General features: G+C 45.6%; 1 protein-coding gene across 7 annotated transcripts in view; it reads left to right on the top strand.

Annotated features, from left to right (window-relative positions):
- Window positions 1-27251, top strand: part of NFIA (nuclear factor I A) — a 305892-nt gene that overhangs the window by 57272 nt on the left and 221369 nt on the right. Inside the window, exon 3 of one of the 7 annotated variants that reach the window (XM_030572279.1) lies at window positions 17411-17600. The exons of the other annotated variants lie outside the window; for them this stretch is intronic. Within the exon in view, the coding sequence (XP_030428139.1) occupies window positions 17411-17523 (113 nt within the window). The 3' untranslated portion in view covers window positions 17524-17600. Of the gene's footprint in view, window positions 1-17410; window positions 17601-27251 lie in introns of those variants that run through there. 7 annotated transcript variants of the gene reach the window in all.

The following is a 27251-nucleotide window of genomic DNA, read 5'->3' as shown; positions in this document are numbered from 1 at the left end:
CGTCTTCCTCCCCTCAAAACACTGCTACTAAGATCATCTTCCTGGCCTGGGTTCTGACCACATCATCCCTTCCCTGAGTCCTTCCACTGACTCCGCCTTCTCCGCAGCATCCGATACAGCCGCCTATGCTGTACTTTTAACTACCATTCACATCTGAGCCCTTTTCTACTTATCTGCATTTGTATTCTGTTGTGTTTCTTCTCCTTCCCGTAGCTTTTATTGCCTCTTTGTCCGCTTCTCCTGCAAGCATCTCACTGCCTTCTTCCAGGAACCATCTTCCCTGAGCTAATGTGTAAAGCCACTACCTTGTCTGCTTTCAAATACTTCCTGCTACCTAATACCCATTTCTACAGCCATGCCTATGGTTAATTGTCTCCATAAATGGCTAGGCAGGTGGCCAGGAAGGTTTACTGACCTCATTAATATCTACTGTATACTTATATTTAAAAAATAAAATTTTAAACCAGCAAATTATTCACATAGCTACGGTATAACCACATACTCCTTTCACTGTTACCCTTGTGCCTTTTCTCCCTCTCCCTCCTTTTATTTCTTACACCCTCTCAGGGCAAGGGGCTGTGTCTTCCTATGTGTTTAGATAATGCTGAGCACAATGGAGTACTAATCTGCCTGGGACCTCTGGGCACTATTCTAAAACAAACAAGTAATAATGAAAATGTGAGTTTAAAAATGAAAAGGGACTCCAGCCTTGTCAGATATTTTGTTGCAAGGAGAAGAGAAAGATTGTTTATTTTGGCCACAAATTTTAATCACCCAAGGGCTGTTCAGTTAAAAATATTCAGTTTTGCCTTCTGTTTATGGTATACTTGGCTGAGTACAGGCAAATTTGAAGTTGAACATACTGTCTGCTATTTTTGCTTAATTTTAGATTCTACATTTTAAGTAGTTTCTTTAACAAGAAGCATGTTTTCAGTGAGACAAACTTAGCTTGAGGAGGACTGTTCCGAAGTTCTAGCCATATTGGAGATTGGTGAAATGTAGTAAACGATAGTTTTTTGCGGGTTGTTTTCTTCAAGAGATGAAATGAAGAGCGTGTTCTGGCGACAAATACTGGCACACTGCACCTTAAATGCACTGTTCCACACTTCAGTTCCCATAGATGCCCTTCATTCTTCAGTAGAGCTTCCAGACAAGGGCACAGGCAATACTCTAGTCTGATCTTTAGCCGTACAATTTGTCTTGACTGTGTACTTGCATCTAGGCAGGACATAGCTCGTGTGGCCACAGCAGGGGGTCACATGCAGCCCAAGGAGCTTCTGAATGTGGGTTGTCCAGCAATAAGTTAATTTAATTATCTTTGCCCATTCTAAGCTAATTGGCTGCCTACCATCCAGCCTGCCCTCAGGCACAAGTGATTTAACCATATGCATCCATGAGGGCAGCTGCCTCTGCTCTCATAAGCCAACTCTGGGGTTCATCCTTGACAATGGCCTGGCTTCTCCCCTCACCCTCCGTTTTCTTTGGCAGTGTGCCCCCAGAACATTTGTGTGTAGAGGAGAATGAGAGCACTGGATGTTGAAAACTTAAACACGTAGCTAGGTATTGACAATCTGAAATCACGAGTCAACCCTCTGAGAATCCCAGATGCATCAGAATAGAAATCCTGACTTTGTACACCATTTACTTGTACACATTGTGGGAAGACTTCCTCTCTCTCTCTGTGACTAGTTTATATGCTACCACCACACTGAGAACACAAGACCTTCCACTCATTCCCAAGACTTAAAGGCCACAACTAGTACAACCCAGCATTCTTGATTACACGATGCTCTTAAATGTGTCAGGAAGGTTGACTGTGTCCAACAACTATGTTAATTAGATCCAACATTAGACCAGCACAAAAGCCCTGACCTCTATCAAATAGCTCAGTTCCCAGTAGTCTCTCCAAATACTTCATCTGTCTTCAGATGGTGCAGAATGTCATCCCACTTAAGCCTTGTTTTGAGTGGGACTTGGTGCAAAAGCCTTATGCTGACTCTTACAAGGGCAGATTTCATCCATGTTGAGTAGGGCTCCATAACCAACCAGAGAGGATTACTTCCTGACCCAGTTGTGGTAAACGTATTACTTGGACAACTGTGGTTTATGTACCTGTTTGGTAACTTCTCTTACTCTTCGATAGATCATATGTCAAGGACAGATCATGGACTAAGAAAAAGCATAGGAGACAGATGTCTTTGTGCCGAGCAAGTAGAGGTATAAAATGATAACTCCTTATCTCTTCGTCCCCCATCCAAACAGAAATGCTGAGTGCATGCACTTCTCATCTGTCCTGTTCATGCACGTGAGATCAGCAAACTTTATCCTGCTGCTCTACATTTTAGTGTTAGCAAAGAAGCAAATGTATAAGATGATGCAGACAGGATCATTCGTTCTACCATAGGATACTGTTGGTGTCAGTCTAGGTGTGTTCCAATGCCCAAGGAAGGAAAATCTTCATAATAGTACGTATTATTGTGTTAAGCTGTGCATACATGTACTGTGGGATGGGAATGTCTGTTTAATAGTGTGTAAAGTATCTGCATATTTCTCTTTTAAATGTAGTAATAATAACAGTAATTAATAATACTCGGCAAGTTTGTAATGCCTTTCACCTGAAGATCTCAAAGTGCTTGGAAAACATTAATTAAGCCTCCCAAAATCTCCTGTAGCTACATCAGTATCTCCTTGCTTCATTCCTCCCTCTTTTCCTCTGAGAATGTGATTTTGGATTTACCCTTATTACAATATTGTAAAGGCTTTAAAAATCTTGTTCAAAGTAAAAGAGGCTGGAGGCTTAAGGTATGTGAGGGTGTGACTCCTATTGACTTCAATGGAAGTTGCATATAAGTATCTAGGGGGAGAATTTTGCCCAAGGATTCTGCTTTGTGTTATCTTCGGTTTGAAATAATCATTTCATTTATATTAAATATGAGCGAACTAAATACTTTCAGGTGTTGTAATTCTTTAGGACGAGGCCATTTTAGAGTCTGCTTTGGGCCATTAATGCATGTCTCAGGTATGCGAGTGGAATACAAGGTCCTGAGTATTAATGGTGCTTTCCACACACTTCTTATAAATAGTTGTACCATATGTAGTGATTTCCCTCTGCTGTTTGCTTTCTCATTCACAGTGGTACCTAGAGTGGATGATCTTTTGCTAGGTCCTGCAGTGGACATCAGATAACAATTTGGGAAAACCACTGTCTCAAATATGTATGGGGCTCGATCCTGCAAGGTGCTCAGTGCCGTTTACTCATTAGCTGCAGTGTGAGCTAAGAGTGGTAAGAGCCTTGCAGGGAGCATTTAGCACCTTGCCAGGTCAGGTTTTGTTCTGTAGTGTTTTCTATGTGATTATTTTGATGAATTCCACCTCCACAGCAGGAAACTTTGATCAGACATGTGATCAACATCAGATGAAAGGACACCAAACCAGGTATAACTGGTCTTGTTACATTCTTACTGAAATCTTGCTTATAAGGCTGCTCTGGCATGTCAATGAAGCCCCTGTTTGGGTATGTACCTGAAGACCACTTGAAAACTTCAGCTAGTGTGGGATGTGGTTGCCCACCTACTTCTTGTATGGAGCGTATTCCCTCCATGTGCCACAAAGTGCACAGGCTTACACTTCATTTCTGGTACAGTCCTTAAAGCCATTTTCCCCACCTCCTGCAGGTCTATTCAAAACCCACTTCCCCTGTATAGCCTGCAAGAAAGTAGCCTACCAGTAATGGCTAGATTGTATGGCAAAGAGAGGCAACTGATTTTGGTTATATACAAAGAGGGAGAGAAAGATCAAGATTTGCAGTAACTATGTAATAATATGATTTTATTACCATTTTATTACCATTACCTCATCTTCTGAGTGTTTTTCTCATTCACTTGTACTGTGTCTTAAATTAGATTGTAAACTGCTCAGGGAAGGGGCCTGACTTCCTGTGTGTTTGTACAGCACCCAGCACAGTGATCTTCCCAGTCCTTTGGTGTTCTTCCGCAGTAATAATAAATAATAATAAAGGGCTGGTTTTGGTCTGCAAAGCCCAACAAAATGGGGGTCCTGCATACTCCTTTGTAGTAGGAGCCTGCATTCTCAGAGAATGATCCTTAACTCTGGAACATACTCCCTTGTTAGGCCCCCAAGAGGCTGAGTTTGCTGGCACTCAGGGCACATAGCAGGTCTAGCTGGTTTTGCCCAAGGCTTTCTTTGGGGGGTGACCTGAGGGATGAGGAAGGGGGACAGTGTGTCAGGTTTAGCAAGGTGTGGAGTTTATTAGTGCTGACAGCGTGTGAACGTGACATCTTTTGTAATAATGCAGTTTTCAAATCTGAATTATTCATGCATGGTTTTGCATACAGGGCCATTGTGTAAGCTGGGGAGGGAAATTAATTAAATAAATGTCAGCATCCTTGAAGAGCATCTGAGGTTTCACATGGCACAATAACTACTCCCTTCCCTTTTAAACATGGGCGGAGGGAGGAATAACGGGGTGGGGCAATGTACACACATGTAAATTCCATCACTTACTTCAAAATGAGTTTTTAACAACAACCAAATGGATAAATTAGTTGTAGTGAGGTAGAATTAAATCCAGTCATATAGATTCTCTTTTTTTACATACTCTTTGTTAATCACCATAGTTAATTCTTTGCTCTTGTTTATGATGAAAATGAAATGGTTCAGAATGAATTCAGCATAGGTACCAACTTTTAATGCTTAAATTGTTTTCGAATTAATGGCAAGTGACTCAGTGCTGGGTATGTTAGCTATTGCAGTAGTGGATTGGCCATCTCTTACCAAGGTAGCATTCAGTGACTTTTTTACCAGTAAGGTTTTTATTTAAATGATAGGAAGTAACTTATTGTGCCTAATTCCAATAATTGACAGAGAGTTTTTGTAAACTCCTTGCTTTTGTGTGGGGTGGATGAAGCTCCCCCCCCCCCAACCAGCCACCCTTGTTTCTTCTAGAGTTTGTTGACAGAGACAAAGGATATGTTTACTGTAAAATAAAGGCCATAAGCCTGGCTTAAATCTGAGTCCTGAAGAGACCATTTTTTTATGACAGAGAAGACTGTGTGTGGGGAAGGGAAGAGCCTTAGAAAAGGAAGAAGAAAGGGAATGAAAGCGGGGGTGGGGAGGAGGCAGAGATTTATGACCCTTTGAAATCACGCTTTTATGCTGAGCATCCACTCTTGATAGTGTGAGTTCATAAGAGCAGCAGAACTCCCAGCTGTAATGTGCAAAGGAGAAATTAAACAGTCCACCTAGTGCTTTGACTACAGAGAAAAAACACAACAATAACAACAACAAACCAAACTCTGGATGCTTCCATGTTCATTTAAGTCCTGTTGAAGAACGCTTTTACAAGCTGATCAACTGAATCACCCTGTGAATTGCTAAATTATACCAAGGGTAGTGTTTCGTACAAAATTATTGCCATAATAAAGTTTTGTGTGGGGTGGAGGGGCTCTCATTTTTTAATATAATGACTAATTTGGAGCACTGAAGCTGCCCATATGCCCTAATAATGCCAAAATAATAGAGGTGCATTGGCCAGAATAGCCCTGCTCAGCAATACAATAATAATTGAACATATTTAAAAATGTATGTATCTTCCATCTTTCCCATATGGGCTCCTTAGGCAACATGTCCTTATGTGGCCATTATCTGACCTCTATTACACTTGAATTACTCAGTACAAAGCGAATTTATTGTTGTTTATTCTCTCCTCCTATCAGCTATTAGTGCCTAATCATATGGTCTATCGATCATGTGATTAATCGCCTGCCTAAAGAGGCAGCAGGTCTTGTGGAATGCTGCACTGCACCAGACTGAACTTCAACCTTTTATACAAACTGGAAGAGTAAAAACATTAGTCAGTGCCAGGAGCTTCTGGTTGGTATGCTGCTTGAACACCAGGAGGTAAATCCCCTGGTTTTTGAATGGTGTACTTTGTACTTCCTTTTTGCTGTTGTTTTTTTAATGTATAAAACTCCACCTAGTTGAGTGTGCGTGCACTTGTAAATAAGATGATATCCAATGCATCCTGTAAATACTGATCAAAGAGAAAATATGTGGGCTTTATTACAGCAGTGCCCACCAGTGCTTCTATAATTAAGGGTCTGTCAGCGTTTCAATTATAAGCCCTTATTTTCAGGAGTTTATAACTCGGCCATAAAATTTTGCTCTGGTTAAGACTTGACATAAAGAGGCCCAGCATGGAACCAATTTTTCCTGCTACCAAATTATATTTAAAAAATACTGGTTGGTCACCTTTGAGTTATGGCAACACACGTGCTTATTTGTGTTTCTGAAGCTTTTTTATTTCTTAAAGAAGCAGCTTATTATTACAGTGAAATTAGCATTTTAAATTCACAAGTATAAACTAAGCCATTTTGCTGCTTATTGCATCCAGCTTTAAAATGGTTGAGTTGTTATACTTTTGCACATTGTATTTATTTTTCATAGACACTTTCAATATGTATCAGTTCCATATCATTGCTGCAAAGACTGTATACTCTGGGCTATAGATTACAAGGATCGTCATACAGTGCAATGGATGATCTTCCATATAGTCTAGTGGAGTGTCCCTGGGCAATCCTGCCTGCACACAGCAGAGTGAAGTATTTTCCTGCTACATTACTTACGGCTGCTCCACAAAGGAGCAGTATGGGCTCCTACAGCATTCACTGCTGGGTGCAATAGCTGGATCCCTCTGCTTAATACTCCAGGGAGCACTTGGCCTCTGGCCTGCCCTGCCCTATTCTGGGGAGCAGAGAAAAGGCCCCTGTCTCTTTTTGCCCCTCAGTGAATCTGTTCAAACATCAGAATTTTGCCCCATCTACGCAGGAGGAATTAAACACAATGGGCTGATTCAGCTCTGGTACCCCTGTCTAAATCCAGAGTAACTCCATATGATTAGTTTTAACCTTTTCTTTGAATTGCCTTGCTTTTTTTATTGGGTTAAGTTACTCACTGAGGGATTTATTCTTCTCCCAGTGATCCATATGCATTAATTCCCATTCATGTTAATGACAATTACGGCTGCACTGAAGGGAGAAACCCTTTTCCTCATCATTCTTGTGTAGTGTAGAGTTTCCTTTGAGCGAAACAAAGGGAATTTCACTCTAAAAATTTGTTTAAAGTCCTTAACATTTCAAGTTGCCATACATACACCTCTCAGATTGCTAAGGCAACTTGGTCCATCTCCAGAAATGCACATGCACATGTCCTTGATATTGTAGTAGAGGACAGCCAGTTGCCCTAAAAAGATGCAGCCATTTAAAAACATTAATTCTCTTGGGATAACCCACCAAAGTGCAAAAATAAATGAAACATAATGTGGCTAGATGCTGTGTTACCTTTCCATTCTTTGGCTACATTATCCTATTAGGTGGGTGTAGTGAGGTAGGCCTCTCGTGAGTACCGCCTGCTGACCGAGTCATGTGCCTGCACTCTCTCTCTGATTCCAGTAGGTCTTTAGCGACTCAGCCCTCCAGACGAGTCACACACAGTCCATATGAGAAACAAACAAATCCTTTCTGGAGGATACGGTCCTGGTACCATCTTCCTGCAGCCCTCCCTGGGCTTAGTCCTCTATCTCACCAATGAGGCTTATCACAGTGCCCTCAGTCGGTCATGGCTTTATGTGTAGACTTCCCTGGGCTCAGTCCTTTTGCCCAGTCCTTCCAACAGAGCCATCGCAGTACCCTCGTTGGGGTCTGCCTGCAGCTCTCACTGGGCTTGTTCTAGTATCTTTCCCTCTCTGGAATGGAGCAGTGCCCCCAGTGTTTCCTCCCTGGAGACTCTTCACCCTGTCTGGGCCTTGCTGATCCCAGCTCTCCAGCTGAGTCATTGTCAGTTCAGTTCCCTTCTGGGGACGTATCAAAGTTCAATATTCAGCCTGTTGTTGGGGTCTGTTTTCACTCGTTTCCTCAGGACTTAATTAAACTGCCCTCTCTGGGGTTAGGCCATTCTGCCTGTGGCCAGTGGGGAGAACCAGGATCTGCTCACTACTCCAGGTCCCAATCCACGGACCCTATAAATAGCAGTCATATTCTGTATCCCTCTAACTAATTACTAGTGTTCTCTGGGCCACTTCCCTGCAGCCTCTGCCAATAACTCTTCTGTCTGAGTCACAGCAGCCAGCTAGGAGCACCTTTCTTGCTCCCCCAGTCCATGCTAGTAACTGCTCTCTCTGACTCCCAGCAGTCAGTCAGGAGCACCACCCTCACATCCCTAGCTCCAGGCAGCAACTGACTTTGCTCTGGTACTGCAGCTCCTTTTATATAGGCCTGAAACACTCTGATTGGCTGGTCCCTGCAGCATCGATGATTGGCTGCTTCCCCGCAGCCGCACTAGGCAGCTTGGAGGAGTCACCTCTATTGCCCTTTTTCCTGGAGCAGGGTGTGTAGCATTGCCAATTTTGGTTGGAGGTTTAATCACATGACATAATATTTAATTAAAGATTAATCTTTAATTTCTGGAGACTCCAGGCCAATCCTGGAGAGTTGGTAACCCTAGGGGTGTGGGGGCCTCAGAGTGCCTGGTATACCCTGTCACAGGGGGTTACTAGTTGGACAACTGAAGATGATGGACATTTGCTCATCCTTCAGGCCTTATTGGACTTCCTGGCAGCAAAAGCAGCAACAAGAACACTAATAATAAATAAAAACTCAGGTTTAGACTTATATGAATATTTCACTGACTTACTAAGGCACATATTGCATCCATATGTTATTTTATTCAGTACCAATTTTTATACTATACCCACTTTTTAAAAGGCCTTTATCAAGGTTGTTAAAGTTGGCTGGGATTTTCAAAGGAGTATAAGGAAGTCAGGCACCGCACTCGCATTGAAATTCAGTGGACACTGGGCATCTAATTTCCTTTCATTCTTTTGAAAATCCGAACCCTAAAAATATTACTTTATCCTGGCACTGGACCTCATTTCTAAGTTCTTTCCATTTCCATGCAAGTCATTGAGCTGATGCTAGAAAACTTCATCTGATGTCTTGTCTACTGCATTATATGAACATACACTCAACTCTTCTGGCCAGAAGAGGAGCCTATGACTTCAGAGGAGCTATACTAATTTACTGTAGCTAATGATCTGGCCCTCTGTGTTTAAATACAGCCATACTTCTGACATTACAGACTGTTGTCAACTTCTGCCATTTTATTGTGAATCTCACAACATTCAGTGCAGTGGTTCTCAAACTATTGTACTCGTGACCCCTTTCACATAGGAAGCCTCTGAGTGTGACCCCCCCCGTATAAATTAAAAACACTTGTTTATATATTTAACACCATTATAAATGCTGGAGGCAAAGCTGGGTTTGGGGTGGAGGCTGACAGCTCGCAACTCCCCATATAATAACCTCGCGACCCCCTGAGGGGTCCTGGTGCCCAGTTTGAGAACCCCTGATTTAGTGTTTCTTCTTCGAGTGATTGCTCACATCCATTCCAGTTAGGTGTGCGCGCCGCGCGTGCACGTTCGTCAGAAACTTTTTACCCTAGCAACTCCAGTGGGCCGGCAGGTCGCCCCCTGGAGTGGCGCCGCCATGGCGCCCAATATATATCCCTGCCGGCCCGCCCGCTCCTCAGTTCCTTCTTACCGCCGTGTCGGTCGTTGGAACTGTGGAGCGCGGCATAGCTGTCCTCCACGTCCCTAGCTCTCCTAGTTATCTATCGTTATCTATTGTTATTCTCTAGTTCCATTACAGTTGTTAAATAGTTTGTTAAGTTGATAGTTAAGTTAATTAGTTGTAAAGTACTTCTTCGCCGGGGGCTTAGCCCTTCCCGGCACCCGGCACCGGGCTCATGCCTGGTTCGCCGGGCTTCAAGCAGTGTGCGGCCTGCAAGAAGCCCATGCCTACCAGCGATCCCCACGAAGCGTGCCTGAAGTGCCTCGGGGAATCGCACAGATCTGACAAGTGCCGCATCTGTAAGGCCTTTAAGCCGAGGACAAAGAAGGAGAGGGATCAAAGGCTCCGAACTCTCCTGATGGAGGCGGCACTTGACCCGACGGCTTCGCAGGCCGTGGTATCGGCACCGGCACCGGATCGCTCCGGCACCGAGAAGACTCCTCGGCACCGACCCTCTCCGGCACTGGAGCCAGAGCCAAGGCCGTCGAAGTCTAATACTCCGGCCAGGCAGACCCGGCTAGAGCGCCCGGCCTCGACATCGGCCGCGGCGCCGCCGGCACCGTCAGCACCGTTGACTCCGGGCCCGGCGGGTCCGTTGAGTCCGGTGCCGCCGAGCTCCCCCATGAGATCTGGGGTTGAGATAGTGGTCCCATCCACACCGGAGACCTTCGCCTCGGCTCGGGACCTTATTGCCCTGACGGAGCCTACTCGGCTGCCACCCCCCGGTACCTCCGGTGCGGGTCGCGTCCAGAGGCAAGCCCATGATGTCGGCACCGCCCACAGACAGTCGTTCCCGATCCAGGTCCCGACGTCTTGGGCGCTCCAGATCCCGACGCCGCTCGCAGTCCCGGCACCGCTCCCCTCAGCGGTACCGGTCGCACTCGCGGCACCGGTCGGCATCGAGACGGTCGCGGTCAGGCTCCAGTCGACACCGGCACCGCGACTCCAGGAGCAGGTCCCGACGCTACTCGCCGCACCGGTCGACCTCCCGGCACCGAGCTGGTGGCAGGTCCCGGTCCCGGTCCCGGTCTCGCTCGACCTCCCGGCACCGAGCTGGTGGCAGGTCCCGGTCGACCTCCCGGCACCGAGCTGGTGGCAGGTCCCGGTCCCGGTCGATCTCCCGGCACCGAGCTGGTAGTAGGTCCCGGCACCGAAGCGGCGCCCGGCACCGAAGCGACGCCCGGCACCGTGACAGATCCCGGTCCCGGTCCCGATCCCGGCACCGATATGACTCCCGGCACCGGTCCCCGGCACCGAGACGATCCTCCGTGCCGGCCCGCGCAGACCCGTACTATCCAGGGTCGGCCCCACCGTGGCCCTCGAGGCAGCCGTCCGTATCCTCCCAGGCGGACAGCGGCTATGCGCTGGGCACCGACCGGCAGGCGGCGCTGTTTGCTGATCCGCCGCTGCAGGACCAAGGCCCACAACAGTGGGGATTCTGGACACCCTGGGCGTACCATCAGGCCCAGGGCCCCCAGCAGCTCCCTGCTAGGCCGGCGACTGCGGAGCGTAGGGCCCCTGAAGCCTCCTTGTCTCGCCCCCCTCCCTCCCCGGAAGGGGACGAAGGGTCCAAACAGCAGGACTCCGCTGTGGCTCCGGAGACAGAGGCGAGGGCTGAGGAAGACCCTCAGTTGGACACTATTGTGCCTGGGGTCTCATCATCCTCCTCCGCGGATGAGGCGGTGGCGGGTACCTCCTCCAACAGTCCCCCCCCGCTGGATCTTAGGGCGCACCAGGACCTCCTCAGGCGATTGGCTCAAAACCTGAATCTGCAGGCAGAGGAGGTCTCGGAGATAGAGGACCCAATTGTTACCATCCTCTCTTCTGATGCTCCCACCAGGGTCGCCCTGCCCTTTATACGGACCATCCAGGCCAATGCCAATACTATCTGGCAGTCCCCGGCCTCCATCCCTCCGACAGCGAAAGGAGTCGAGAGAAAGTACATGGCCCCTTCTAGGGGCTATGAATATCTACATGTTCACCCTACTCCCGGTTCACTGGTAGTGCAATCGGTGAACGATAGGGAGCGTCACGGCCAGGAGGCTCCGGCCCCCAAGTCCAGAGAGGCCAGGCGGATGGACCTCCTTGGCCGTAAGGTGTATTCGGCTGGGGCGCTGCAGCTCAGGGTCTCCAACCAGCAGGCCCTGCTGAGCAGATATGCCTTTGATTCCTGGGTGGCAGTGGACAAATTTAAGGAGCTGCTGCCACAGGATGCTCGCCAAGAGTTCACGGCCATCTTGGACGAAGGCAAGAAGGTCGCACGCACGGCCTTGCAAGCCTCCTTGGACGCTGCGGACTCGGCTGCCCGTACCCTTGCGTCAGGAGTTACGATGCGTCGCATCTCCTGGCTGCAGGTTTCCGGCCTTCCGCCGGAACTCCAGCATACTATACAAGACCTTCCTTTCGAAGGCCAGGGCCTATTTTCTGACAAAACAGACCCCAGACTCAAGAGTCTGAAAGACAACCGAGTCGTTATGCGGTCCCTCGGGATGCACACTCCCGTGACGCAGCGTAGACCCTTCCGGCCGCAACAACAACAACAACAACAACGCAGGCCGTTTTCCCAGTTCCGCCAGCGGCAGGACCTTTACAGGCGCCGCGGCAGGAACGGGAGGCGCAGGCAGTCGGGGAACCAAGGGGGGCAGAACCAAGGCTCCTCAAAACCCCCGCCTGGTCCTAAGCCTTCATTTTGAAGGTGCGCTCGAGGGCGCAGTAACAGTTTCCCCTATGGATCCTTCCCCCCCGTTTTCCAACCGCCTTTCGTTTTTCCTCCCGGCGTGGTCCCAAATAACATCGGACCGCTGGGTCTTAAGCGTGGTGCAGACGGGGTACCGCCTGCAGTTTGTTTCGTTTCCTCCTTCCCGCCCTCCTTCCTCGTCCCTCTTCAGGGACCCCTCTCACGAGCAATTCCTTCGGCAGGAGGTGCAGACGCTCCTCAGCAAAGGAGCTATAGAGGCGGTTCCCGAAAACGAGAAAGGCAAGGGGTTTTATTCCCGCTATTTTCTGATCCCCAAGGCCAAGGGGGGCCTCAGGTCTATCCTCGACCTGCGAGAGCTCAACAAATACCTCGTGAAGTTGAAGTTCCGCATGGTATCCCTGGGGACCATTATTCCATCCCTGGATCCGGGAGACTGGTACGCCGCCCTCGACATGCAGGACGCGTATTTCCACGTTGCCATTTGGCCACGCCACAGACGCTTCCTCCGCTTCGTTGTGGGGGCTCGTCATTATCAATTTGCGGTCCTCCCGTTTGGCCTGTCCACGGCCCCGAGGGTGTTTACAAAATGCATGGCAGTTGTCGTGGCGCATCTTCGGCGCAACCGTGTCCACGTGTTCCCTTATCTGGACGATTGGTTGATTCGGGGCACGTCGGAACAGCAGGTGAACAGCCATGTCCGCGTGATCACCGGCATGTTTGCGAGTCTGGGCCTTTTGATAAACACAGACAAGTCCACCCTGAGGCCCACTCAGAAGGTGGAATTTATCGGGGCCGTCCTGGACGCCACTGTGGGCAGGGCCTCGCTGCCTCGGCAGCGGTTCCAGACCATGGCGGCGATCGTTCAACGCTTGCGGTCAGCCCCGTTGACGTCAGTGAGGACATGTCTAACCCTGTTAGGCCACATGGCGGCGTGCACTTTTGTGACCGACTACGCTCGGCTCCGCATGAGGCCTCTCCAGCTGTGGCTTATCAGTCATTACAGGCCAAGGCAACCGTTAGACATGTTAATCACAGTCCCCCAGAAGGTCTTAGATTCCCTCGGCTGGTGGTTGGACCAGTCCGTATTGTGTGCGGGTCTTCCCTTTCACCCGTCTCAGCCCTCGGTATCCCTGACAACGGATGCCTCAGATCTAGGCTGGGGGGCCCACCTAGGGACCCTGCGGACGCAGGGCCTATGGTCCCAGGAGGAGGTGGGGCTACACATCAACATGAGGGAGTTGAGAGCGGTCCGCCTTGCTTGCCAAACGTTTTGTCATCAGCTTCAGGGTCGTTGTGTAGCCGTGTTCACGGACAACACGACGACCATGTATTATATCAACAAGCAGGGCGGCACCAGGTCCTCCTCCCTGTGCCTCGAGGCGATACGACTCTGGGACTTTTGCGTAGCCCACTCCATTCACCTCAGGGCTTCCTTCCTTCCCGGAGTACGGAACACGCTGGCGGATCGATTGAGCAGATCCTTCCTGTCACACGAGTGGTCCCTTCGCCCGGACGTCGCTCTCTCCATTTTCCGGAGGTGGGGTTATCCCCGGGTGGACCTCTTTGCGTCCAAGGGGAACAGGAAGTGCCAAGCGTTCTGCTCCTTTCAGGGCAGGGAGCCGGGGTCGATAGCGGATGCCTTCCTCATCCAGTGGTCGACCCACCTGTACTATGCGTTTCCTCCGTTCCCTCTGGTTCACAAGGTCCTCCTGAAGGTGCGCAGAGACAGGGCTCGTGTGATCATGGTGGCCCCGGCATGGCCCAGACAGCACTGGTACACCATGCTGCTAGACTTGGCCGTAGCCGACCCAGTTCCCCTGCCCCTTCATCCGGACCTGATTACCCAGGACCACGGGTCTCTCTGTCACCCAGACCTGCAGTCGCTGCACCTAGCGGCGTGGCTCCTGTGTGGCTAACTGGTTCCGAGCTGCGCTGCTCCACGCCTGTGAGAGAGGTGCTCTTGAGCAGCAGGAAACCGTCCACAAGAGCCACATATTCGGCAAAATGGAAACGCTTCTCCTGTTGGTGCGTAGAGAGAAATCTCTGCCCTATGGAAGTTTCGGTATCCGAAATCTTAGACTATGTTTGGTCCCTCAAAGAACGTGGTCTGGCCTTATCGTCGTTGCGAGTCCATCTGGCAGCTATCTCCACCTTTCACCCGGGTGCGGACGGTCGCTCCGTTTTTTCTCACCCGACGGTGTCGAGATTTCTTAAAGGGCTGGAACGGTTATTCCCTAACGTCCGTCCCCCTGCTCCAACCTGGGATCTTAACCTGGTGTTGTCCCGGCTCATGGGGCCCCCCTTTGAGCCGTTAGCTACTTGCTCCCTGCTTTACCTCTCTTGGAAGGCTGCCTTTCTAGTAGCTATCACCTCAGCTAGACGGGTGTCGGAACTCCGAGCCCTTGTGGTAGACCCCCCATATACGGTCTTCCACAAAGACAAGGTACAGCTTAGACCACACCCTGCCTTTCTACCCAAGGTGGTCTCAGCCTTCCACGTCAACCAAGAGATTTTCCTCCCGGTTTTTTTCCCAAAACCTCACTCCTCAGGCAAGGAGCAGCAGCTCCACTCGCTGGATGTCCGTAGAGCTCTCGCGTTCTACATAGAGAGGACCAAACCCTTCCGCAAATCCCCCCAGCTTTTCGTGGCGGTAGCGGACCGTATTAAAGGGCTTCCTATCTCCTCCCAGAGGTTATCCTCGTGGGTTACGTCCTGTATCAGGACCTGTTATGACTTGGCCCATGTCCCTACGGGCCGTGTGACTGCGCATTCTACCAGGGCGCAGGCGTCGTCGCTGGCTTTCCTTGCCCGTGTGCCCATCCAGGAAATCTGTCGGGCAGCGACCTGGTCATCGGTCCACACCTTTGCTTCCCACTACGCCCTGGTACAGCAGTCGAGAGAGGATGCGGCCTTCGGAACTGCAGTGCTCCGTGCCGCGACTTCTCACTCCGACCCCACCGCCTAGGTATGGCTTGGGAGTCACCTAACTGGAATGGATGTGAGCAATCACTCGAAGAAGAAAAGACGGTTACTCACCTTTGTAACTGTTGTTCTTCGAGATGTGTTGCTCACATCCATTCCACACCCGCCCTCCTTCCCCACTGTCGGAGTAGCCGGCAAGAAGGAACTGAGGAGCGGGCGGGCCGGCAGGGATATATATTGGGCGCCATGGCGGCGCCACTCCAGGGGGCGACCTGCTGGCCCACTGGAGTTGCTAGGGTAAAAAGTTTCCGACGAACGTGCACGCGCGGCGCGCACACCTAACTGGAATGGATGTGAGCAACACATCTCGAAGAACAACAGTTACAAAGGTGAGTATCCGTCTTTTCTCTTAAAGTCCCAACTCCAGGAATTGAGTGATCGTATGAGAATTTCAGCTCTTCTTTTTTTCTTAATAGTTAAATTTTAGCTCTCACAGTTATGGGGAAAAATAACTGATGATTTTGGAGGCCTGACTCATGATTTTGTAATGTTTGCGAGGTAGCAGCAGGAGTTGTATGTTGGTTTTAGGTTAGACAGAAAAGTACTTACCCTGGCGCACCGCGTGCCAAAGATTGCTGATCCTTACTGTAGTGCATAGGAGCCCTGGTCATGCACCAAGACCCCATTGTACTAGATACTATACAAACACAGAACAAAAAGATGGTCTTACACTTATATATAGTCTAGCTGCATAAAATTCAAATAAATGGTTGGTGCATAAATTAATACATCCCCCAGACAACATGTACTGGCAGATTTTAGGCACAGTGGGCCACAGCTGCCCCAAGTGCTTGCCCCATGTCTCTGAGACAGGCAGCGTGGAAATGCAAGAGAGGTCTGGATGTTACTCTTGAAGGATCGCTGCAGCCTAATATTCCTTAGAGTGCAGCCTCTTTCTGTGGGAAGTCGAGAGAACCTGCATAGCTGTGGATCCACAAGCTGCTCCTGTGTAACTAGCTCCGTACCGTGAAGGGGTGCACACCTCTTCCAGAGCTATCCAAAATCTCACCCTTCTCTTGCATAGTCCAGTGATGGTCAATCTGCAGCCCGTGGGCCACATGCGGCCCATCAGGGTAATCTGATGGTGGTCCGTGAGACATTTTGCTGATGTTGATCATCTGCAGGAATGGCCCCCCACAGCTCCCAGTGGCCGTGGTTCGCCATTCCGGGCCAGTGGGAGCTGCGGGAAGTGGCGGGCCACAGGGATGTGCTGGCCACCATTTCCTGCCGTGCCTATTGACCAGCAATGGCGAACTGTGGCCACTGGGAAATGCGGGGGGGCTGTGCCTGCGAACGGTCAACATCAGCAAAATGTCTCGCGGCCCACAATTAGATTACCCTGATGGGCCACATGCAGCCTGCGGGCTGCAGATTGCCCACCACTGGATAACCTCACTGGTTCTGCTGCCATGGAACTCTCCACACTCATGGAGAAGGGAGCAGGATCTGCTCCAAAGGATCTTGCTTAACTTCAAATAAATAAGTGCTCTTCTGCACTGCACATTGGTGCATAATAAATGAAAAACAAAGACTGCTGTGCATATGGGCTTGTGGAAACAGAGCTGATGGACCAGATTCTCAGCTGGTGTAAATCAGCATCATTTTATTGCAGTCAGTGGAGCTTTGTCAATTTACACTCGCTGAGGTTCTGTCCCCAAGTCCTGAAAAAGCACTGTTTGCTTTGTGAAAAATCTCTCAAAACAGATTGTGATTTAAAAAAAATGAATCTGGTTCCTTAAAAGCGATATAAAATTTCAGCAAACTTCATTAGCCCCAGGATGAGGGGAGGGGGAAGATCTGTTATTACCAAATCAAGTAATAGTTGGTTAGCAATAATTTATTCATTGCATTTAGTCTGGGTACCATTGCAAACAGAATATGTCAGTTCTGAAGTGCACAGATTAGAAAGGAATGTGGAGTTTGGAAACGTGGCAGCTTGCAGCACCGTGTATGGTTTAAATTAAACCTTTTTTTGGAAAGCAGAATAGCTGCAGGCCACATTTAGGGGGAAAGCAACAGCAGTGAGGGCTGGCTGTGGTTTTTTCTTAACTGTGTTACCAACCCACTTTCTCTTGTTTTAACACAGGGGAAAAAAAAAAAGACTTTGGACTGCTTGAGACCAACCGCACAGCTTCTCCACTGACCACAAAAAGGAAGCTTGGCATGGCAGCCATAGGATTAATACCCACTGTCTCTTAACCCAACAGGGTGTGAAAACTTTTTATAAGATTTTTTTTCAATTGTGGAGTGACAGTGTGGTTGGAGTTTAGACATCTTGAAACAAGCATACGTTTGCATTTCATTGTGTTTTGGGGTTTCTCTCAATTGTCGCAATAAAATCTATTGCTTATAAGTTGTTTTCATCTACTTCTAAGGTTTTAGTGCTGCAGACCATCAACAACTTTGTTCGTCTTGCTGCAGGGACAGGAAACATAAAAATATGTCTGCTCTGAATAATGTACTGGGTCAGTCTTGGTCTGTTAGAATATCATTGTTCTTAATGAAATGGAGACAACTAGCTCTTAACAGAGCAGCCTTTTCTTCTTTGGAAATAATTTGATTAAGATCATGGATTCTATTAATCATTTGATCAGCTTTATTCATTCATCTCATTTCCTTTAACTAAAAAAAACTCCACTCTGTGCTGTGCCTTTATCTTTTAAGATGATGACATTTACATAGTTCCTTGTAGTGTAATGTCCTGGGCTTAATACACAGATTGCTCTCTATAGATATTGTAAACTGGCTATTTTCATGTGCTAAGTGCTATTGTTGATTAGTATCTTAATAATGTGATTAAGTAAGCTCAGTCTCCATGGTCTTCTGAGACACCGCCTCCCCCAGCCATGGCCTCCTGGCTAGCTTGGTTGCCACTAATGCCATCAGCTGCCATGCCATGTCTGTATTCTGTGACCCTCTCTGACTAGAGGATGTCACCTTGCACAGAGAAAGAGAAGTTAGAGCTCCTCTGAGTCAAAGCATAATTCAGATGACCTGCTCATTAAATGCATCTGCATTCAGGTTTCTTGGTGCTCTGCATCAAAGACTCTGAAAACACGGAGTGGAATTTAAAATGTTTAAGAAGCTATTAAAAATGACACTGTAGCTCCAGACAGCATTGTTAATTCTTGCTTGGATGTGCTGTTAGGAAGGTTTTCTTTTGTTGTCATTAGAAAAATTGCTCTTTTGTTAGAACGTTTTCTGCATGTGAAGAAATACAGCCATAATGCATTTCTAGTTTATTAAAACACTATATAAATACCTCCACCTGCAGAACAGCCTCCACTTCTTGTTGATATATTCGTGAATACCTTTGATCCTCATTCCTTCTGTACATCACTTAGTTTAGTAGTTGCAGAATGGAAAACTAATGGCAGACTTAGTGCAAAACTAATGGTAGACTGTTAACTTCTTTTAGCTGCACCAGAGAAGTTGCACTGTATCTTGATCATTTTCATCTTGGTAGAATTATACTGTAACTAATTGAATCCATTGATCATTGTCTTGTTTTTTTCCATCTTCTTCTCAGTGGATTCATTTTATAGGGTTCTATACATCAGTCAAGAAAATGGCTGCAGTGAAATTACCAACACTGATAATAAAGGTAATTTAGTCAGTCCAGTTTATTTTCTCTGTATATGTGTAGGGTAACATACAACTGTTTTAAATCCAATAATGAAATAACTATGTTCCTAGGCCATAGAAAGGGAGATGACTAGTAATGAGGGAGAATATTGATAAACAGGGAAGATACAAAGTATCTGTTGGTTAGATAGATCGTTGTCTTTTAATATAAAAAAATAGTAGCTAAATCCTGTCTCAGATGCTTAGGCAAGATGACTTCAGTGTTAGTTTCTGGTTTGGCCCTCACTAGTTAACCATTTGGAAAAGGATTCTCTGTCTGGATTAGGAGGGAGGATAGTCTTGTGGTTAATGCACAGGATTAGAAGTCAGGAGATGTGTGGTTTGTTCCCAAGTCTGCCAGGGCCTTTCCATGGGACCTCGGGCAAGTTATGCAATAACTCTCCTTCTGCCTCAGGTTTCCTATCTGTAAAAAGGAACTTCCTAACCTCACAGGGTGCTATGAGGCTTACATTAGTATTAGTAAAATCCTTCGAGATCATTGGATGGAGGAGTAAATGCAGAGGAATATTTTAACTCTCCTCTCTCCAGTGTACTTGTGTGCACACACACGCACACATACACACTCCAGCTAGTTCAGACCCAGGACCAAATTCCGGGTCATTGTGCATCTGACATGTGAGCTGGATGGAGTTGCAAAACCCACTCAGCAGGCTCATAAGCCTAAACAGATGTGAGGAGCAGCCATGTAGCCCCTCTAACATCTGACTTGTTTTTGGGTGGAGTCCTCAATCTTGCCTGTAACCAGTGCCAAAGGGAACATATCAGAGAGGCACTAATCGTGCACATGTCCTCCCCAGATATGGGGCAAGGATCAGGTCCCACAGGCTGACTGCTAGTTATACAGCCCTCCCAGATGGTCAGGGCGAGGACTTGGGGTGCATTGGGGCAAAGAATCCCACCATGGTGATTGGGAGGGAGGAGAGGACATGTCCCCGGCCTGAAATCCCGCCAGTACCCTTGTCTCTGCTGTCAAGACCTGAATTTATTTTTAAAGTTAGGGACCCCCATTATGGTCCCTATCTCTCTGGGCTGTGGCAGCTGAGTGGTGGTTATTAATGCCCCAGGGTTGCGCACACACATGCTCTTTCATTCATGCATAGCTCAGCAATTTTTTGGGGGGGCAGTGTCTAGTGCTTACATATGGAAAAGGGCAATAGAAGAAATAAAACAGAGTCCAGGGTTTAATATGAAATATTTATACAGTAAAGATCTTTCATCCTTTGTCATTCACAGGGAAGGGAAGTGAGGAATGTATTGGGAGTACATTACCAGCAGTATGTTATAAATTAAAACCTCAAATTGAATAATATAGGCTGATAATGTGTGGTGCTTTGGAAATGAGTGACTTCTGCATCAATGTAATTTACTATGCCAGCTGAAAAATATTTACAAAAAAAGGTATCTTCTTTACTTAATAGTTATTCAGCATTTATATTTATGGATATCAAACTCATACTGTCAACAGCAAACCATCAGTCACAGACAGAAAGTAATATCCATTCATACAGAACAGTTTAAAACACAGTTATAAAGAAGTAGCCTGGTCTTTGGGCTAGCTAACTCTCTGTCTCTCAGTGTCCCCATCTGTAATAATCATCATACAGAGGTGCTGTGAAGTTTAATTAGGGAATCATTGTACAGGACTCGGAAGACATTGACTGCTCTGTGAGTGCTAAATATTATCACACAAAAATAAGTCAGCCTTCTCACAGCTCCTCTCAGGGTTGTTAGTATCAGTTGTAGATAATGCTTTTTCTAAGCAAATTAGTGTGTATTCATTAGGGCAGGTCTACACTAGAAGCGCTACATCAGCGTTGCAGCACTGATGCAGCTGCGCCACTGTAGTGCATCTGGTGAAGACGCTCTATGCCAATGGGAGAGCACTCTCCCATCAGCATAATTACTCCACCTCCGCGAGAGGCAGAAGCTGTGTTGGTGGGAGAGCGTGTTTTTCACACTCCTGGGCAACGTTAGTTAGAGTGACTTAGGCGGAAGTGCAGACCTGCCTTAAGAGGGGAGAATGGGACTAGCATGGAGAAGCAAGACTGAGTAAGAGAGGAAAGCGGGGAGGGCTAGCACATTGGCCTGCTGAACCCAGGGTTGTGAGTTCAGTCCTTGAGGAGGCCATTTAGGGAATTGGGGTAAAAATCTGTCTGGGGATTGGTCCTGCTTTGAGCAGGGGGTTGGACTAGATGACCTCCTGAGGTCCCTTCCAACCCTGATATTCTATGATAGTTAGGGTGCTAGTTTGGTATTCCTGAATTCAGTTCCTTTTGCTACCACAGACTTCCTGTGTGACTTAAGAGAGGGGAAGGATAGTCTGGTGTTTAGGACCCTACTGTAGGAGACCCATGTTAATTATTCCTCTGCTACAGATATCCTGTGTAAACATGGGCAAATCACGTAGTCTCTCCATGCCTTAGTTCTCTATCTGTAAAATAAAAATATTTGTGCTTTCCTACCTCCCAGGATAAATACTTTAAAAGATTGTTTTATGTTCTTATACTTTTATAGTAAGAGGGGCCATATAAGTATCTAAGATAAACAGAGTAGGTTGTTCTGTTCATATCCCTTTGATTTTTGTATCTACCAGTGACAAAGGGGAGCTTCTTCAAATAGAAATGGTAAAATTAACTAGATTGTACCACCAAGCTGGACTGAACCATAGAACTGCTAATTATCAGAGGGGTTGCCATGTTAGTCTGGATCTGTAAAAAGCAACAAAGAATATTCACCCACGAAAGCTCATGCTTCAATACTTCTGTTAGTCTATAAGGTGCCACAGGACACTTTGTTGCTTTTTACAGAAATGCTAATGATCATCTGATAAAGTGTGGATCAAACTGTGTTCTCTTTTCTACCATGTGACCACATCAAAGGCAACGAGGCTTCATCAGTGTACATGAGAGGAGAAATTGGCTCTATAATTCTGGTAAATGCTATGTACTCTGGAACATTGAAGACTGAGAGTTTCAGTCTCTGCTAGGTCTCTGCCAGCTTAGAGTTGTATTGGTAAAAAGATGCACTGGTCATCGAATGAGTCCGTGTGTGGATTTACACTTGTAGAGGATTTGCATAGCCAGCCACAGGAGTGCTATTACCTCATAGGTGGAAGCTGTAGGGAAATATAACCATCCTCATTTTATGCACATTTTTGTGAGACGTAAAAGAGAAATGGTAGTGAATTTGGGTAGATCGCTTCCAAAGTAAGATCATTATTTGTCTTTTGGCATGCACCAGTAAAACCATTATATCACAGTGCAATGTACAACGTGATAGGCTGGACATGCCAGAAGTTAGAGCAGTCCTTGTCTTCCTCACAGCACAGTTTTCGTAGCTGACTAGACTGCACCCAAACCAGTAAATTTTAAAGTTACTTATTATGAATACATCTGTTTTCTTTGGTAAACTCGCTCAGTTATTATTTCCTAGCTATTAAAATTTGCCATTTTGATAGTTGGTTATTCATTGTCTATCATAAAATATTTATTAAGGTCATATTACTGTAGTGCAGCAGAGAAACTGTAGAGTAATATTGTGCTGTACTTTTTGGTAGGCACATTTCTGCTTGGTTGCATCACTGTCTGTAAATTTTATTGATTATAATTAAGTCAGTCTGCATTGTCTCCAAGAACTTATATAGGTTTAAAAATTAATACTTCTCATATACATTAGGAGAATGAGTTTGGAAAGGGATTATGATAGAAATAAGCAACGGATCTGTAGCCTTGTGTTTATATTTACAAACCATTAAATGCTGTTCTGTTCTACTGCTCCCTATTTGGGGTCAGGAATGTTTGTTTCCTCTCAGTTTTTCATCTCCTTGAAGATTGGCTTTTGTTAAATTATGAAAATCCATTCTCCATAACTAGCTGACTTGACCATTACCCTTCCTTTAAATCGCTTGTCACACCGCCTTCTCGGGGTTCTAATAAGGGGTATGGAGAACACCCTTGGGAAGAGCAGAATCTTAAAGAAGTCATGTTGCCAAAAGTTGTGATGAAGTCATTTTAGTCTGTTCATTTACTCTGAGGCACCACATAATGGCTCAAGATAGTTGTAAACTCCCTCTGTTTGGGTCAGTTGTAACTGCCCAAAGAATTCAGTTCTGGGCACTTCAGAAAGATGTTGACAGGAGCTGCAGAAACTGGGGGAATGGGGAGCTAGTTATATGATTTATGAGCGAAGATTACGGGCCAGATTGTGATCCTCTTACTCACACTGAGTATCTCCTTACTCCACAGGTACTCCCCTTGAAGGCAGTGAGGCTTGGAAAGTAATGTGCTATTTATTGTAGGGATATCACAGTGTGACCCTAAAAATGCAAAATATGTTTAAGTGAGCTAAAGAAGACCAAAGATCTGACTGTAGTCTGCAGATATGTGAAGAGTGTGAATACCACGAAGAGGGCAGATAATTATATAGGATGATATGTGGGGGCACAGATAAAAATTTACTGTCAGTGAGATGTATTAGTGGAATATTCTCACAAAAGAAATGTTGCTAGTCCCTTAGCCTGAGACACTTACAAATAGAATGGAGAAAGCACTAGAAAATGTTCCGTAGGGATCATTCTGCATTGGCAGAGAGCTGGACTGGATGATCAGATACGTTCTTTTCTATCTCTAGGTTTTGTATAATACTTTGGTTCACTGATCTGCACAATGGTTGATCTCTATAATGCAAAATTTATTGTGCAAATGACTTCCTTTTAATGGATCTGTATTGAGCATTGTTACACATTATTATTGATTGTTACTAGTTATGGACCCAATATATTATATCAGTGGCTTGCATGTGAACATCTCCGTAGTACTATAAGTTGATGTGCCATAACAAACGAGCACAAAAATAAAGAATATCTTCAGCTCTTGAATAAATCCACAACAATAAAATCACTTTCCACACCTCTAAGAAAATAACTTGGTAAGGAAAGATATTTTAATTTTAGGCTTCTTAGGTGTTATTGTATTTTTTAATGGTGAAGTTTAATTTTTATTATGAAATATAACTTGGTACAAGGCCATTTTTATAAAAAGAAAAGTAAAGAAAGGGTTGATTTAAGGGAATGAATCCTGTGATTGGTGATAAACTCTAGATTCTTTTCAACTCTAGACCTCTGTTTCAAATCTGGTCTAGGTTATTGGTGTGTTATAGGAGTTCTTTTGGATGAGCCTAAAACTATTCTTTGTTTCTACAAAGTTTCAATTCTGGAACAAAGCACACACTTTCTAATGTCAGCGTCAATGGAGTAATGCTGATTTACATCAGCCAAGGACCTGGTCTTGTGACATCTGATGGCTCTGTGACGGCCTTCGTGAAATTATCTTGATGTAGAGGACACATCACAAAAAATGACCACAACTGGCAATAACTGGCAGCCTGGCTGACAATGTCGGCAGAGAGATAAAGGACTGAGGAAGAAACTGGGTCTAAGTGTGATTCAAGTGGTGCACAGGCCTTGTTCTGACCTCCTGCATCACCAGGGTGAATTGAACCCTAAATGAACATGGCCTTTGAACTCCTTCCTTGCCCCAACAGATTGCTGTTCCAGGTCAGGGTTAAGGCACACTGATGGAGCAGTGTGGGGAAATTTGTACTGCACCTGCCCCAGGCTTTATTTGTTCTGTAGATCAATCTTGCATCTCTTGCTATCACTAAATTTACATAAGATCATAAGAATGGCCATACTGGGTCAGACCAAAGGTCCATCTAGCCCATATCCTATCTTCCGACAGTGGCCAGTGCCAGGTGCCCCAGAGGGAATGAACAAAGCAGGTAATAATCAAGTGATCCATTCCTTGTTGCCTATTCCCAGCTTCTGGCAAACAGAGGCTAGGGATACCATCCCTGCCTATCCTGGCTAATAGCCATTGATGGACCTGTCCTCCATGAATTTATCTAGTACTTTTTTGAACCCTGTTACAGTCTTGGCCTTCACAGCATCCTGTGGCAAGGAGTTCAACAGGTTGACCGTCGGTTGTGTGAAAAAATACTTCTTTTTGTTTGTTTTAAACCTGATGCTTATTTCATTTTGTACCCCCTAGTTTTTGTGTCATGAGCACATACATGCAAGTTTAAATACACAAAAGTAAATTATTCCAGCTGTGTTGCAGAAGCTAATAGAATCAAACACAAAACTCATCGAGCTCTTTTGTTGGACAGTAGGAGTTAAGCTTCAGCAAAGATACAGTTGGAGCTGGCCTCAGGCAACTGCAAAACCTGCAGGCTGATCCTAGAAAGGCACTCATGGTATTGTGAAAAACTCTCGCCCGTTATGTTTCTTTGAGGCTGCCATTTAAATAGAAGCTGTTGCCTCAAGTCTGGGCACTGCAGACTTTTCTCAGGAAGATTTGATGGGTCTGGAATAACCAGGCTTACCTCAGGCCTCTAAAAATCAAAGGCCTGTTGGTATCTGCCATGACAATATTTTCATTGTGTGGGCACTCGATTGTAATGGTTCATCTAAAAAGAAGTTTAATTGTGGCCAGTAGTCGAGAATCTTTCTTTGTATCCACTTATCAATGTTTTCCTTTTGCAGCAGGACTTGGCTAATGTGCTTGTGGAAAGTTCTCTATTTATCTGAAAAACAAGGCTTTCCTTATCACATTGTTTGGTGGGAGAAAGAAAAGTTGAGTCAAAAAAGAAAGAAACCCAAGAAGAAGATGGAAAAGCAAACTTCTGGAGCCAGCTCCTCATACTGTGTAAATTGTCATAGTGCCATTGAATTGGACAAACGGGGAGACCCAATTTACGTGGGAGAGGCATGGATGGCTCCACTGAGGAAAGCTGATCTGACAGCAATGATAGAAGATGGCACTTGGCCATCTACTACTGTATTTCCAATAAATGTTTTTTTTAAACAACTATTTTTGTAGGACCTGTAAAAACCACACAAATTTGCTTGTCTAGGACTGAAGAACTAGTTAAAACACCACTTATTTTGCTCACAGCAGCAGTCTAAAAGCTCCTAAAGTAAGAAGTTGTATGACATTTATGCAAATATTAAATGTATAAATATTATAGTTCTTTTTTATGATTGATATTTATATTACACTTTATACTTTTAAAATGCTGCTCAATAATTAACACTTTTTGTCTAGAGATGCTGAAAAGTTTTGCAAAAGTGGGTTAGTAGCATTGTCCCTATTTTATAGATGGAGAAAATAGGGCACAGATCAGTGAAATTGACTTGCTGAAGGTCTCACATCCAGGCAGTGGCATAGTGGAGAATAGAACCTACATCTCCACAATCCCAGTTAATTCAATTTTAAAGTATTCCCATTCAATAGGACCAGGATTTCCAGGTATTTAATATGGGGTTCTCACACTGCTATATACGATGACTTTTTAGTAAGACAACTGCCACTGATATTAAAGGTGCCAGTTTTTTATCTATGTCTGAATATATGTTTCACAGTTTATTCATGCTGATCATAAATGTTTTTTGGCTTTGGGAATCAGATAGGCTGAAAAAAATGGTAGTTTCTTTTAATGAAGAAACATTAAAGAACAACAATCTGTGCTGGAATACAAAAAGATATTTAGAGGCAATAAAGCGCTATAAAAGTTGATTTGGTTGAACCAAAAATAGTCATATTAATTCAAGGTCTGTTCAAAGCACAGAAAAATAGTCTTCATTTGCCAAACTGCTCAGCATAAATATGGTTTGAAAAAATATTTTAAGTTTTTAATAACTTATCACTAACAAAGCAGAGCAAAAGCAATAAAATATACTTAAAAATATTTGACAGCTCTTTTAAAAGGTTATGGCTTTTTTACAGTCAGAACCCATTTATTTGGAAAAGCCATTAAAAAGCCAGGAAAATAGGCATTTTGGTGCTTGTTAAGAGACATCGATCTACTACTGTACTGGTCTTAGAATAACGGCAGCTTTGTTTACCTATTGAATCAGAAATATAAGGAAACTCTGAATAATAGGTAGAACCAGTTGTATTGCTTTTACATGATTTGTGAACTGGAGCAAGTAATAAATGGCATTGCTAATGCTAGCATGATTGTCTCACCTACTGAGAGCCTGATTCTGATCACACTCACTGATTTTACACTGGAGTAACTGCACTGAAGTTTGTGGAGCTGCCACAGATTATACACTCTGCTTTAGGCCCTTAGTCTTTTTGTTCCTCCACTGAATGCAGATTGTTAAAAGGAACATCATTTAGGAAAGTGTTTCTGTGGGTTGGTCTGCACCAGGGGTGGAATATCAATCTAAGAAACGCAACTTCAGCTACGTGAATAGCGTAGCTGCAGTCGAAGTATTT

The sequence above is a fragment of the Gopherus evgoodei genome, chromosome 8 (genome assembly GCF_007399415.2).
Source record: "Gopherus evgoodei ecotype Sinaloan lineage chromosome 8, rGopEvg1_v1.p, whole genome shotgun sequence".
In the NCBI taxonomy this organism is placed as follows: Eukaryota; Metazoa; Chordata; order Testudines; family Testudinidae; genus Gopherus; species Gopherus evgoodei.
Note: the sequence above shows the minus strand (reverse complement) of the source record. Positions and strands in the feature narration are given on the sequence as shown.